At 31.8% G+C, this 14,074-nt stretch overlaps 3 protein-coding genes across 3 annotated transcripts; all 3 read left to right on the forward strand.

Moving 5' to 3' along the window:
- The first annotated feature begins 1,468 nt into the window (after positions 1–1,468).
- LOC108727525 (odorant receptor 22c-like) lies at positions 1,469–4,081 on the forward strand. Its single transcript, XM_018455678.1, has 5 exons — positions 1,469–2,272; positions 2,532–2,631; positions 3,233–3,343; positions 3,603–3,758; positions 4,028–4,081. The coding sequence occupies exons 1-5, from the start codon at positions 1,470–1,472 to the stop codon at positions 4,079–4,081; spliced, it is 1,224 nt and encodes a 407-aa protein (XP_018311180.1). The 5' UTR covers position 1,469.
- Positions 4,082–8,002: 3,921 nt separating this feature from the next.
- Positions 8,003–8,812, forward strand: LOC108727518 (uncharacterized). Its single transcript, XM_018455669.1, has one exon. The coding sequence runs from the start codon at positions 8,003–8,005 to the stop codon at positions 8,810–8,812; it is 810 nt and encodes a 269-aa protein (XP_018311171.1).
- A 2,206-nt stretch (positions 8,813–11,018) lies between these two features.
- LOC108727519 (uncharacterized) lies at positions 11,019–12,030 on the forward strand. Its single transcript, XM_018455671.1, has 2 exons — positions 11,019–11,523; positions 11,913–12,030. Exons 1-2 carry the CDS (start codon positions 11,021–11,023, stop codon positions 12,028–12,030), a joined length of 621 nt encoding a protein of 206 aa, XP_018311173.1. The 5' UTR covers positions 11,019–11,020.
- The last annotated feature ends 2,044 nt before the right edge of the window (positions 12,031–14,074 follow it).

Below are 14,074 nucleotides of genomic sequence, written 5' to 3' on the forward strand. Positions count from 1 at the left end.
AATCATGATATTACTGCAAATTTTCATTTGTTTAAGCATAATAGCAGTCCCAACGATATCGTGTATCTTGTATGCATTATTTGAGGCAGATAATATCCAGAAAAAACTGAGTACTACGGGATCATTGATCAACAGATTTATATCGATGCATTACTGAATGTTACTGATCGAAGCATAGACATTAAAAAAATTAATACGACATATGGAGACAGACTGGAGTCTCGTACAAAGCATCGACGAACGAATGCTGAAATATGCCAAGTTCGTCCGTTTCATTGTCATAACCTGTGGGATAATGAGGCTGGGCAGTTATCTACTGTTCGGTTTAGGACAATCGATAAAAACTGCTACCCTCACCACGATTAAAAGCTTCCTCACCACGACAAAATAGGTATATGTCGAGGTTCGTTTTTTGGGGTTCTTTATTTTTTTGTATTTAAAAATTTTGACCCCACCAACATGCGCTTTTATTCAACATGCGTCTCTCGACCAGGGAGGACAAATGTTCTCCGTTGACATGGACGGATTAATCGTAATCATTAATCTATGAATTGATTAAATTTTGCCCAACATTAGTACATATCAACTGTAAATACCACCACACACAAGATAATCGAGTTTAAAAGCGATTAAAATTTTCGCTCGGGTCCAAAAGATCCGTAGCTGCCGAATTAATCATTTTACGATTATATAAATTTTACGATGTATATAAATATTATATATGCACATTTAAACTTAATATACCTATACTTTAAATCAAAAGTTAACAAATAAATTAATTGCAATATTACAATGGCAAATGCAAATACACAATGCCATTGTAACATATTACAATTAAAAATTAATTTATTAACTTTTTATTCATTGCTCACCAAGTTATTTAAAATTTTAAACAATATATTTTTCTGATTTTCGTATATCCATTTATAACATTTTCAATATTTCGTTACATGTAATTTTTATCATCACTTATAAATAATAAAACTCTACTCACATATATTCTGACTTAATTAAGATGCAAAAAAAAAACGTGATTAAAATACAATACATTTTCGAATAAAAAGTCTGGTATGTTAAAGCACTTTCAAAGGCACTTCCACGAATCTTTCCTTACAATGTTCATAACACGCAATATTCACTCAGACTTCAAACAGCAGAAATTCTCAACGAGCAAATATATCGATTAAATATACGCCCCCTCTCAGAGCAAGGGTACTTTGTATATGAAATTTGTGTAACGAATATCGAGTAACCAATCAGAATCATTCCGCGTTTTCCGTACGGAATTGAACGTGCTCATTGGTTACGCGATACACATTACGAAGAAAATATCAGTCCATGTGGAAACCCTTTTTAATGTCAGACCGATCACTAAACTCTTCTGAAGTTTGGCGCAGGCGCTTCTTTATACTACGGTACAATGAGTTGTCCATCCTTGGCAGTATACTGTGTGCTCACGTGCAGTGATCATGTCAAATTCCAAACATGCGCCAGAAAGAGAAACACCGCAAAAACATATCGATTACTGTTTACAATTTAATCAATGGTTTCTCAAGCCAATCGGGGCGTGGCCAGAAATAAATGATCCGAGTCCAGGGTGCAAAATCATGATATTACTACAAATTTTCATTTGTACAAGCATAATAGCAGTTCCTACAGTAACGTGTATCTTGTATGTGTTACTTGAAACAGAGAATGTCCAGCAAAAACTGAGTACCATAGGACCACTGCTGAACAGATTTATGAGCTCGATGCATTACTGGGTGTTGCTAAAGCGCAGCGATGATATTCACAAACTAATACGACATATGGAGAAAGACTGGAGTCTCGTGCAAAGGATCGACGAACGTGAAGTGATGCTGCAACATGCCAAGTTCGGCCGTTTCGTTACTATAATCTGTGGAATAATGATGCAGGGCGGTTGTCTACTGTTCGGCTTAGGGCAATCGATGAGAACTGCTACCATCACCATCGGCAACGAAACTTTTACAACGCATCTGACGACGTGTCCGATTTACAGCAAAATCATCGATACAAGATTTACCCCTCTAAATGAAGTCGCCATAGTTCTGCAAAACGTGATAATATTAATAATAAGTTTCTGTACTGCCGGTGGCTGCAGTTTGGCTGCTGCCTTCGCGATACATGCTTGTGGTCAGTTGAATGTACTGTACATGTGGCTGCATGAACTAGTTGAAAATCAGGCGACAGAAAATAATAAAGCTCGACAAAAACTGACTGCTATCGTAGAACATCATTTAAGAATTTTGAGGTATTTCACAAGCAGACACTAGGAAAAAAAAAATAGATATCTTCTAATGCTCTATAAAAACTTTTAAATTATCAGTTAAATTAATAATTAATTATTTAAAAATAGAGGTTTGCATTAAAATTAGGATAAATTTATTTTCTTTTTCTTATGGATTACTAAAAGGGAGTTTGTTGTCAATTATATTCATGGAAAGATAAGTTTATTATATCGATGACTTATTTATAAAAAAATTGAACTGTGTTATATTTATACGTTTCAGTTTTATATCACAATTGGAAAGTATTATGCATAAAGCCGCTTTTGTGGAATTAACGGGATGCACGATAGCACTGTGCTTGCTTGGATATTACACTGTTACGGTACGCAATAGATGTGAGAAAATGCAAATTTTATTTTACACAAATAAATGTCACTTATTTACGGAGAGTTAAACATCGTTACTCTGTTACAAAATGTGTACTAAAAATGATAAATTGCATAATAAAAAGAAGCTCGTATTTTAAATTTTACATAGTAAAAAAACATTTTGTATTTGTATTAAAATCGGACGTTGACAAACTATTGTGTTGAATTTTTTACATACTCATGTGTTAATTTAACATAAATGGCATTATGTTGAGTAAATATTTTGTATTAAATGGACTCAACAATTATTAGTATTAAAGAAACACAATTCATGAATAGGTTAACATATAACATAAACATAACATAGCTTGAAAACGTCAATTCTAAGATAAATAAAATTATGCGTTAATGCAACATATTATGAATGTTAATATTATTCAAGAAATATATCTTCACAATTTGTTTTAAAATGGTATCGATGTATTTTTGTCTCCATTTTTTACATAATATTTGCATTACTTTCTCACACATCTGTGTTACATTTATATAAAAATTTGAGTGTATCGTTGGGCACCTAAAATATGTTGAATTTAGTACAAATTTTCTTTTGCGTAGATTTGGGAAGCACTTGATACAGCAAAAATAACATCTTACCTTTTTTCGTATTTATCAATGAGTTTCAATATTTTTATATACTGCTACATCGGAGAAATTGTCACAGAACAGGTATTACATCGAGATTTAAAATATACTGAAACAAAAAAATCTCGTTTTAATATTTTCTCAAGAATGTAGTCAATATTTTAAGAAAAGAGGAGAACGTAATAGTTCCTACATATTTTAATAAAAAATTTTTTTTATTAAATTATAATTTTTTAAATGAAATTGTCTCATTTGAACAAATTTAATTATTTCTATTTTCTTTCATGTAATATTAATCTAAATTATCAAATTCTTACTCATATAAAATTTTATGTTAAATTAGTGCAAACTTGTTGGAGAAATGGCATATATGACTGATTGGTATAACCTACATCACACAACTGCACGTGGTCTCATTCTGATTATTGCCCGATCGAATAACGTAGTTAAGATCACAGCGGGAAAAATTTTCCATTTATCCATTGCTACTTTTGGTGATGTAAGTAATGCAGGTATTCCTTCGTTTTATTAATAAAAAATTAATAAATTGTATCTTTCTTGTACTTTTTGATTTTCAAATGATAATGAACTTATAAGAACTGAACTTCAATCAAATTATGTACAAAACATTCATACATACAATTTTATATTCGTTTATATAATTTAAGACTTTCAAATTTTAATAAATCTATATACCTAAATTTGTAACTTATGGAATGTGATATATCATTTTTGGTTTTTAAAAAAATAAGTATGTTGTTGTTCCAGGTAATTAGAACATCGGTTGTATATTGCAATTTTTTGCGAACAATGACTATGTAAAAGTGATTATATGAAATATAAATTAAATAATATATGAATTATATATTTTATATAGAAAGTATTGGTATAGCCTAAAAATAATATTTAACCCTTTGCACTGAAATTAGAAATCACTGATCTCAAAAATATTAATATATTGAGATTTTCAGGAATCGTTTATTATTATTTTACTTCCCGCGAGCGAGCATAAATCTCTGTTAAAATTCTAACTTTGGGCTTATATTCTTACAATATATTGTTAAAGCAAAATATTCATGTTATTCAGTGTACATACAAGTCTCTCTTTCTCTCTCCCCTCTTCCTCTCTCTCTCTCTCTCTCTCTCTCTCTCTCTTTCTCTCTCTCTCTCTCTCTCCTCCCCTCTCTGTTTGGAGGAAACATAACGACAGGAAACATAATCAAATATATGTAATTACACAAGTAATTATGTGATGTGTAAAACAGGAAAACTCCAAAGAGGATAGATGTCCTATACATGTACTATATAGGACATCTTATACGCGCGTAGCCGAAGGCAAGTTAATAAAGAACATCGATGATTATATCAAAATTGACAGTATGAATCATTAATATACCTTCAATGACACATACTATATAATATTTTACAATTTTTTCATGATGTTATGAAAACTTGAACTATATTTTTAAATTGTTCTATTTAAAGTTCTTACAGAATCTGCAGTACTAAACCTCGACAATATGACGATGAATAAAGTTCGAAGTTTTTTTGCGTACAATTTAGAACCCTACTGTACATCGAAACTTTTTGGTGATGTAAGTGCCGGTTGGCATTTAGGCTGCGCGCGGGTTGGTGAAATAAGAGGAACCAAGCTGAAAATCGGCCGAAAAGTGCAAGTAAATCCCAGCACACTGATTTATTAAATAATTAGTAAATTACATATTCTACTTTATTAATTCTGAATAATAATCTTCTTATAAGAATTGAACTGAATTGAACTATGTGTTATGTTTAAAACATTCACACATTCAATTATATGGATGTGTACGACTTAAAATTTCAAATTTTTGTTATTGCATTGTGTAGAAGCAACGCTTTTTTTCAGGTAATTAAATCTTCTGTATATTTAAATTTTCTTCCGAACAATAGCTATGTAATAATGTGATACATGGTTAAAAAATATACAAGATATGTATTTTATAGAATAAATTAATATCTTGAAAGTAAGATTTCATAAATAAAATGAATGATTATGTAAAAATTGAGATTGTCGTGACAAATACATATACTATATAATTTTTTATTATTTGTTCATGCTTATTATTATAATTTCAATATTTAAAAGTACTAATTTCCATTTTTATCGAAATTATATATTTGTCCTTTTTTGCAGTATGAGAGGTATAACTGCATATAATCGAATATAGAAGAACATAATTGGTAGTTACATCACATTCATTTCTACGAGTTTATCTCGCGACTCATGACACGCGATATTCTCTTTCCATAACTAGTAGGTACTGTAAATTCGCGACAAACAATTATTGATCGGACATGTAACCCTTTGAAAACAGTCGTAATATCAGGTTGTTCAAACTTTTTCGAAGGTTTGCTCAGGTTCTACTTCACATTCAACTTTGCACAATACAACATTCGTGACAGCGCATTGCGTGCTTTTATAAAGTAATTATACTGAACATAGAGATTGGTAGGAAACGTTGAAGTGAATAAGCATGACAATTGCAGCTTACAATCGGACGTATTAAAATGATTCTCTCTCCTAAATTATGAAAACTGTGTAGTAACATTTACTAACTTATTTTACAAAAAGAACATTTCGTTATATAGTTATGTTTCGGTATTACATATTCGGTATATACGCATGGAAAGCAATATGTATAAAGTTTAAATAATAAATATTGCAGCATTTTTATATATAATATACTAACGTAATAAATTTTACATGTACTATATATTATACATATGTACAGGGTGTTTCCAAATTAAATGGCAAAACTTCGGGAGCGTGTAGAGGAGTAAAAAACTAAGAAAAAAAGTCCTATAGACATATGCTCCTTTTTGCTTTGTTTCGCAGGAAATCACGAAAAAAGAAAAAAATATATTTAATTTATTATTTTAATTATTTTATTTATAAACTTTTTAATGAAGATTTTGTTCGAAATGTGCACCTCTTGCAGCAATACAAGCATTGCATCTGTCAAACACGGCTCTTGTAGCAGCCAGGCCTTTAAAGCATTACCGTTGCAGAAACCGTATACAAAAACCATATCAGCATATTCACTATTAGAATACGTACGCGGCATATTGCAAAAGACAAAATTCATCTACTATTAAAGGCTTTCAAAGAGCGACTGACAAATTCATAACAGAAAGTGGAAAATGTAATCAAATATGTCGGTGCTAGATATGGCAAGAAATATAAACATTTTTTTTCGATTTCTCTGAAACGGAGCAAAAACGAGCATATGTCTATAGGACTTTTTTTCTTAGTTTTTTACTCCTCTACACGCTCCCGAAGTTTTGCGATTTAATTTGGAAACACCCTGTATAATAGCAGTAGATTATAACTTTTCTTCTTAGCTTTTTTTCATAATTATAATATGTTAAAATTATTTTTAAAAAAGTTCTTGAAATTACGGAATTAAAATTTAAAATATTTATTTATTTCACAAGAAAGTTAGCAATGAATTTGTATTTTCTAAAATTAGAGTGCAATTGTAAATTGTAATTTATATCATTAATGATATTAATGATTTTATGATTATATTTTATCATAAATATGATGGTACAAGAAGAAAAAGCCAATGTGAGCCAACACAAGTTATCCGTGAGTATGAATATGTATTATAATTAGATACAGACGAACGTTTCAACTCCGGTATTGGGTCCTCTTCAGTGAAATTGAATATGATGATAGAAATCCATAATATTGAAAATTTAAGTAATATTCGAATCGTCAGATCTCTCTATTGTCAATGTTTGAAATTTTCTAAATCGTCTGTTGTATTTTGCTGAATAAAACAAACCGTACATATAATTATACATATGTTAGAGATATTTCACTAAAATAATCGAGTAAAAAGAAAGTTAATATAGCTAAATCAAAGTTATGGTAAATCGAATTTAATAAAACTTACATGGATTCAAGATTAACGATAGTAAACGTCTGTTACAATTATGAAATTTATAAAAAATACATTAAATTTCATATACATGTACACAAATATACTTTTCAGTTATAAATACATTAAATTTAATGTAATGTCATGAAATTAAGTTCAAATTGTGTAAATTAAAAGTATATTAAATTTCAAGAAATTTTGAACCGTGTACCTATATAACTTAATTTGATTCCCATTGTTAAATGCACATTTGTAAGCAATCATTTCACAAGCACATTGTACTGTATTATAACACAATTGATCATTTAATTTGGGAACAAGTTTCATTTGTGTATCGATTAGAGAAAAGTTTTACGCTTTTCCTTTAGAACAAATCAATATAAGCGCACATATCACGTTATTCAAACTTCCTTTATTTTGAACGGATAAGATAGACAAACGGAATAGATGGAGAACAAAGATAGAATTATCACAAACAGATAAGTTCTTACGTCCGCTTTTTTAAGTAAAAATAGAGATAATTTACAACAAAGTTATTTCAATACAATAATAAAAAAGATGAACGAATTGCGTGACGATATAACCCAACAATCTGCTATTCTCACCGTCTATCTGGCAATGAATTCACTACCACTTCAATTTACTTTTGCTATCATTGCAAATATCGATTACTCAAGAGATGTGTGTATTAAACAAAAGTATAGTTAGTACACCGCGCACGCGTTACTTTCTGACTATTACCCCGTGTGCGTTTCGAGTCTCTTCCGCGCGATGATACTACTCAAGTACTCAATCGTGTCTGTACGCTCGAGAAGCGAACATGAAGAAGCTTCCACAGAACTCGCCGATCATATTTAATTACATAGAGAATATAGACTACAGTATACAGCCAATTCGTTGGCTGCTAAAGCCGATAAGTGTTTGGCCAGTGATGGATTCATCGATCACGGAGAAGATCTCATCAGTGGTGTTACTGATAGTATGCATTTTTTTAATCGTCAGCACATTAGTGCCTTGCGCATTGGCTATATTCCTGGACGAGACTAAGGATGTGGAGATGAAAATACGTGATTTTGGACCGCTCAGCAACTGGATGCTGGCGAGTCTCAAGTATACCTCGTTGCTAGTGCACGTCGGCGACATACGTCAATGTATCAAACATATCGAAACAGATTGGCGGGCCGTAACGAAGTTCGAAGAACAGGAAGTGATGCTGAGAAATGCCAGGATCGGTCGTTTCATCGCGATATTTTCCGCGGTATTTATACACAGCGGCGTATTCTCGTACAGTATTTTCCGAGGAATGACGTTAAGCGAGTCCGTTGTCGAGGGCGATAACACATCGGAACGTTCGCTGCCTTTTGCTTTCTATAATAAGATTCTGGACACTACGACGAGTCCAATGTACGAGATAGTGTTTACAATACAGTGTTTATCCACGTTCGTTGTGAATTCTGTAACAGTAAGCGCTTGTTGCCTCACCTCCGTCTTCGTGCTGCACGCCTGCGGTCAGTTAAAAATTCTGATGTTCTTGCTGGATAATTTAATCGATGAAAGAAACGAAAAGACAGACTCTTCGCAGCAAAAATTCGCCATCATCGTTGAGCATCATTTAAAAGTACTCAGGTAAAAATGATAAATTTTCTATATATGATAGATAACAAATATTTTTTTTTGTCTTCATTTTAATTCTGTGTTAAATGTTGTGTGAATGAGACATTGATCTATTACTGAATAAATATACGTTGAGATATCTAAGATAACATTAATCTATGTATGCATAAGAAATGGACGTTATTTGGTATATTATACATATATACATATATTATTCCTAAATATGTATTTCTAGCTTCGTATCTCATATAGAGAAAATTACGAATGTAGTTTGTCTTGTGGAAGTAGGAGGGTGCACGCTGCACATGTGTCTGTTGGGTTATTATTGTATATTGGTACGCGTATTGTGAAATTTGTTTGCTGATCATTGATTATTCGAACGAATTAGAAAATCTTTTTTAGGATTGGAACCAAAACGAAAAAGAAGGTATAGTGGCATATGGTATAATATTGATCTCGGTTACTTTCAACATCTTTATATTTTGTTACATCGGAGAGATTCTTTCAGAGCAGGTAACAATGCCTGTTGAAAATATCCGTAATTTTATGCATAATTTGCGATCAATAAGAAATTAAACGATATATTAATAATTAATTTCCTGTGTGAGTTTTATCAAAACGCGATATTGCCACGAGCGTATTGTCCGATTTATAACAGTGTGGTCAAGTTGGTGAAATTGCCTACATGACAAATTGGTATTTGTTACCCGGAAATACAGCCCTCGATCTCGTTTTGATCATTTTAAGATCCAGCATTGTAGTCAAAATCACTGCTGGAAAGATGATTGAGCTTTCTCTTTCAACATTCGGTAATGTAAGTATACAAAATGTATTTTTCAAATTATAGACGTGTAGCTTACAGAAATACATAGTATTTTAGATACGCGAATTTTATATGTACATTATTAAAAATAAAATGTTAATTTTAAAGGCATATAGTCAACTTTCTGAGACATGCAAAAATGTTAAAATTAACATTTCTTTTTGTACAAAATTTAATTGTAATATTTTTGCATGTCTCAGAAAGTCCACTAAACGTGTTTAATTTAAAATTAACATTTTATTTTTAACAGTATAGTGTCTGATAATTATTGAAACAATACTTGTGGGTAGATAGAGCGGACTAAACTAAAAAAAAATCGTCCTATACTAATTTTGATTCAGTTTAATCAATATACATTTCTACATATCTATCTACAAGCATTATATCAATAATTATCAGACATTCAATAATTATCAGACATGATTAATTAATAATATATATATACATATATAATTATAGCTTGTAAAAATAATTAGAAAATTGTTTAGCTATAATCATTAAAAATTATACTTTTTATAATAAAAGTCACAGTGACAGGATCATTAATAACTATTTCAGGTAATTAAATCCGCGTTAGCTTATTTAAATATACTTCGTACCCTCATTACGTAAATGTCATTACGTAAATAACTTTTTATACATACAATAGATTGTAAACAATGAATATAGCGTGTAATTGAATAAATAAATAACAATATTGTTGTGAGAATATTTTGCATGTCATATTTTTAAGTAAAATTTGGTTTTACTTTATTTGTATCTTTAAATTTGCTATATGTATTCTAATATACACAATATCATTAATCTCCTTAATAAAATTATTGATCTTACTGCAGACGTGATGTAAATGCGCGCTTAAAACTGTCCAGTATACGCAAAACTTCAGACCTAAATATCGATTACGTGCTGTTTCTACCTGTTGCCGCAGCGGCTGCACATTATCACAATAATACACGACAATACATTGCAAGGATCACTTGTCGTATCATGTATTGTTCAATGTCTGCGCACGCGCTGATCATTACTACTGCGTGCGCCACAGCGAAGAGATAGCTTCAGTAAGTTGGCTACCTTCGTCAGAAAATCATGGGGGATGATCTCGCAGATAATTCTAGCGTCTCTCCGTACTTAGTCGATAAATACAACGAATATAGTATCCAGATAATACGTTGGATTCTCAAGGCAATTAGTGTATGGCCGCGTTCCGCCGACGCCTCACTTGTCGAAAAGATCCGTTCCGATTTCGCGATATTTATATGCTACTTCCTGATAATTACCACCATGGTACCTAACGGTTTGAGTATGTTCGTCGATTCGCAGATGTCCTACGAGACTAGATTACAAAGTTTCGGTCCGCTCACCTTTTGGTTCATAGCGATGGTAAATTATTCCTGCCTCCTGATGCACGTTAACGATATACACGATTGTGTGGAACACGTGAAAATGGACTGGCTGATCATCAGGAGATTCGAGGATCAGAAAGTGATGCTAAAGAGCGCAAAGTTAGGTCGATTCATCGCTGGTTTCTGCGCTGTATTCATGCACTGCGGTGTGTTCTCGTACAATGTCGTCCAAGGTCTCTCCAAAAGTATCCTACATATAGAAAATAGCAGTATAGTAGTTCGCGGGTTACCCTATCCCTTCTACAACAAGATCCTAAACGTGCACTTTAGTCCGGCATACGAGTTCGTGTTCTTTCTACAGTGCCTTTCATCCTTCGTCGTCAACTGTGTTACGGTCGCCACATGCGGCTTGACAGCGGTTTTCGTGATGCATGCATGTGGCCAAATGAAAATCATGATATCCTGGCTTGAAAATTTTATTAACGACAAAAAAGAGGAAAGGAGGACTTCTCTAAGGCAAAAATTTACAATCATCGTGAATCATCATTTAAGAATCTTGAGGTAAGCTATTTTCTTTAACAGTATGGCTCTTTCAATATTTTTTAATTTGCGCTATCATCAAATCTAATCCAATACAATTAAATAATAGTGCAATTAGTAGTTAATGTCAGCAAATTTTTTTAATGCAAATGTTACTTAATTCATAATATGTTTTCAATTTATATTTTATTTTTTAATGCAAAAGTTATATAATAAATGTCATATACTTAATAAAATTAAAATTGCTGGAAAATAATTATGATCGATCGTGATCTCTATATTTGCAGTTTTGTATCTCGTACAGAAAAGATTATGAATGTAATATGCCTTGTGGAATTAATTGGATGTACTATGCATATATGTCTCTTAGGATATTATTGCATTATGGTATGGAAATTCTTTCGGAATAGAGGGGAAGCTCGGGTAGCCTCGGACGGCGGGTATCCCTGGACACTCGAATTTTTCAGCGAATTTCTAAAAACAAAGCGTCATGTCGAAACTATGGGTCTAAAACGAGTTTCGACGTGATGCTTTGTTTTTATTTTAGAAATTCGCTGAAAAATTTGAGTGTCCGGGGATACCCGCCGATCGAAGCTACCCGAACTTCCCCTACGTATGTTTTGTATTATTTCGTTCAACTATTCGTATTTTTATCGCTTGACTATACGTCAGACTTAATGTCTCTTTTAGGATTTTATTGATGGCAACCACCAAAGTATCTTGTCACATTCGATGGTATTATCTTCAATTACTTTTAATATTTTTATATTTTGTTACATCGGAGAGATACTTTCTGAACAGGTAACATTTAACAAACTTAAAAATTTAACAGTAAGAAACTGTACACTCTAATTTAAAAAATTGCGACGATACTTTCTAAATTCTATAGAGTGGAATCTCACTTTAAAGAATGAAAATGGAGCGCCTTGAATCTTTAAGAGAGCTCTCTTTCACTCTTTAGAGCGAAATTCATTCTAAAATTCTAAAAAATTCATTCTTTTAAAGAATATAATATATATTCGCAAGATTGAGATTTATTTATGTATTGGGGAATTATTAAGATGCAATATCGCTAGTTTCTTTAATCGAATTATAACAGGTATACAAAACGGCCTTTAGGGCGAACAGATCGGTAAATCTGCCTATATGACAAACTGGTACCTCTTACCTGGAAAAACTGCCCAGGGGTTCATTCTGATAATTTTAAGATCCAACGCTGTACTCAAGATAACTGCCGGAAAGATTGTTCAGCTCTCATTTTCCACTTTCGGTGATGTGAGTATGCAAAAATACATTATACAATTTATGCATATATGTAAAATATATGCAACTTACATACATTTGAATAAAGAATAGTATGGTTTTTGTATTATTGAAATTTTATCTGTAACATTTGTGTATTATAGTTGTATAAATATTTCTATAAAAAATAATCAATTTTTGAACAAAGAAGAGTAATTTCAAATTGCTTTAGGTAATTAAATCTGCATTAGCATATTTAAATATACTTCGGACTGTACTGCTTACGTAAATAATTATACAACTTTGGCATGAAAAAATAACAATACGCAAAATAGGCAGTCATTATAAAATAAATATAGATATTTAATAAAAACTTTATATAATATTTGTTTATGTTAAATAAGTACCCATTGTCACAACTATAAATTAACAAAATATACTTCTTGTTTATTAAAAATTTACTTAAAAATATGTGATATAAATTTTAATTGTAGTTAATTATAAATTTTTTAAGATTAAAAATGCAATGTATATATTCCCACTAAAAATAATCAGTCGAATCGACGTTGATCAATGTCGATGGCATTAATTCATCGACGTCAATTCTATCTATCATTAGCTGGGATGTGGGGTGCGCGCGCGCGCGCGCACACACACACACACACACACAAATCTCACTTTACAAATTTTGAAGACATTGGCAATATGTTCCAAGTAATTACTTTATATGTATATTTATATTCATTTTGTGTATATAAAAGTACACTTATTGAAATAAATTATTTATTCAATATTATCACTGTATTTTCATACACGTTGCATTATAATAATAGTCTATAATAATTTCAAGAAATATTTTATTCATCTTTCAGAAATTTATATTTCAAAAATTTGCTCTTACACCCCACTCTTTTTAAAGATACACTTATTTCCCATTCGAAATAACCATATGCGAAATGAAATACACGTAGGAGATCATCCACCGACTATGTTAGAAAATATAAAGTAGGAAACATGTTCCCAGTATATTACGTATGCCCCTTCGATAAATAATGGTTAGGACCCTTTTTCCCTGTAAAACTTATTTCCTTGTCTGCATCCCCGCAAAAGGATTTGCACGCAGCACGCAATAAAATTCCAGGAACTATAACCCATTGCCGTCTCACTAATAATGAAACGGCCAGCAGGTAGAAAGGGATAGGAAGGAATCAATTGCGTTCACGCACGAACGTTTATGGACAGAAGACGCACATGCGCATATCGAACTGGCTGACGATCAGTTCACTGACGTTCAGTCAGTTGCGTGCATCGTCGCGATTTAGTCATTATC

This window comes from Mycetomoellerius zeteki, unplaced genomic scaffold (genome assembly GCF_001594055.1).
Source record: "Mycetomoellerius zeteki isolate Tzet28-1 unplaced genomic scaffold, Tzet1.0 scaffold502, whole genome shotgun sequence".
Classification (NCBI taxonomy): Eukaryota; Metazoa; Arthropoda; class Insecta; order Hymenoptera; family Formicidae; genus Mycetomoellerius; species Mycetomoellerius zeteki.

What these genes read in the sequence shown, in the direction of transcription:
- LOC108727525 (XM_018455678.1), top strand. Translation starts at nt 1,470, where the DNA reads ATGTCAAATTCCAAACATGCGCCAGAAAGAGAAACACCGCAAAAACAT. An exon ending in CATCATTTAAGAATTTTGAG is followed by an intron (nt 2,273 to 2,531) that starts GTATTTCACAAG and finishes TATACGTTTCAG; the next exon opens with TTTTATATCACAATTGGAAA. An exon ending in TTGGATATTACACTGTTACG is followed by an intron (nt 2,632 to 3,232) that starts GTACGCAATAGA and finishes TCTTTTGCGTAG; the next exon opens with ATTTGGGAAGCACTTGATAC.
- LOC108727518 (XM_018455669.1), top strand. Translation starts at nt 8,003, where the DNA reads ATGAAGAAGCTTCCACAGAACTCGCCGATCATATTTAATTACATAGAG.
- LOC108727519 (XM_018455671.1), top strand. Translation starts at nt 11,021, where the DNA reads ATGCACGTTAACGATATACACGATTGTGTGGAACACGTGAAAATGGAC. An exon ending in CATCATTTAAGAATCTTGAG is followed by an intron (nt 11,524 to 11,912) that starts GTAAGCTATTTT and finishes CTTTCGGAATAG; the next exon opens with AGGGGAAGCTCGGGTAGCCT.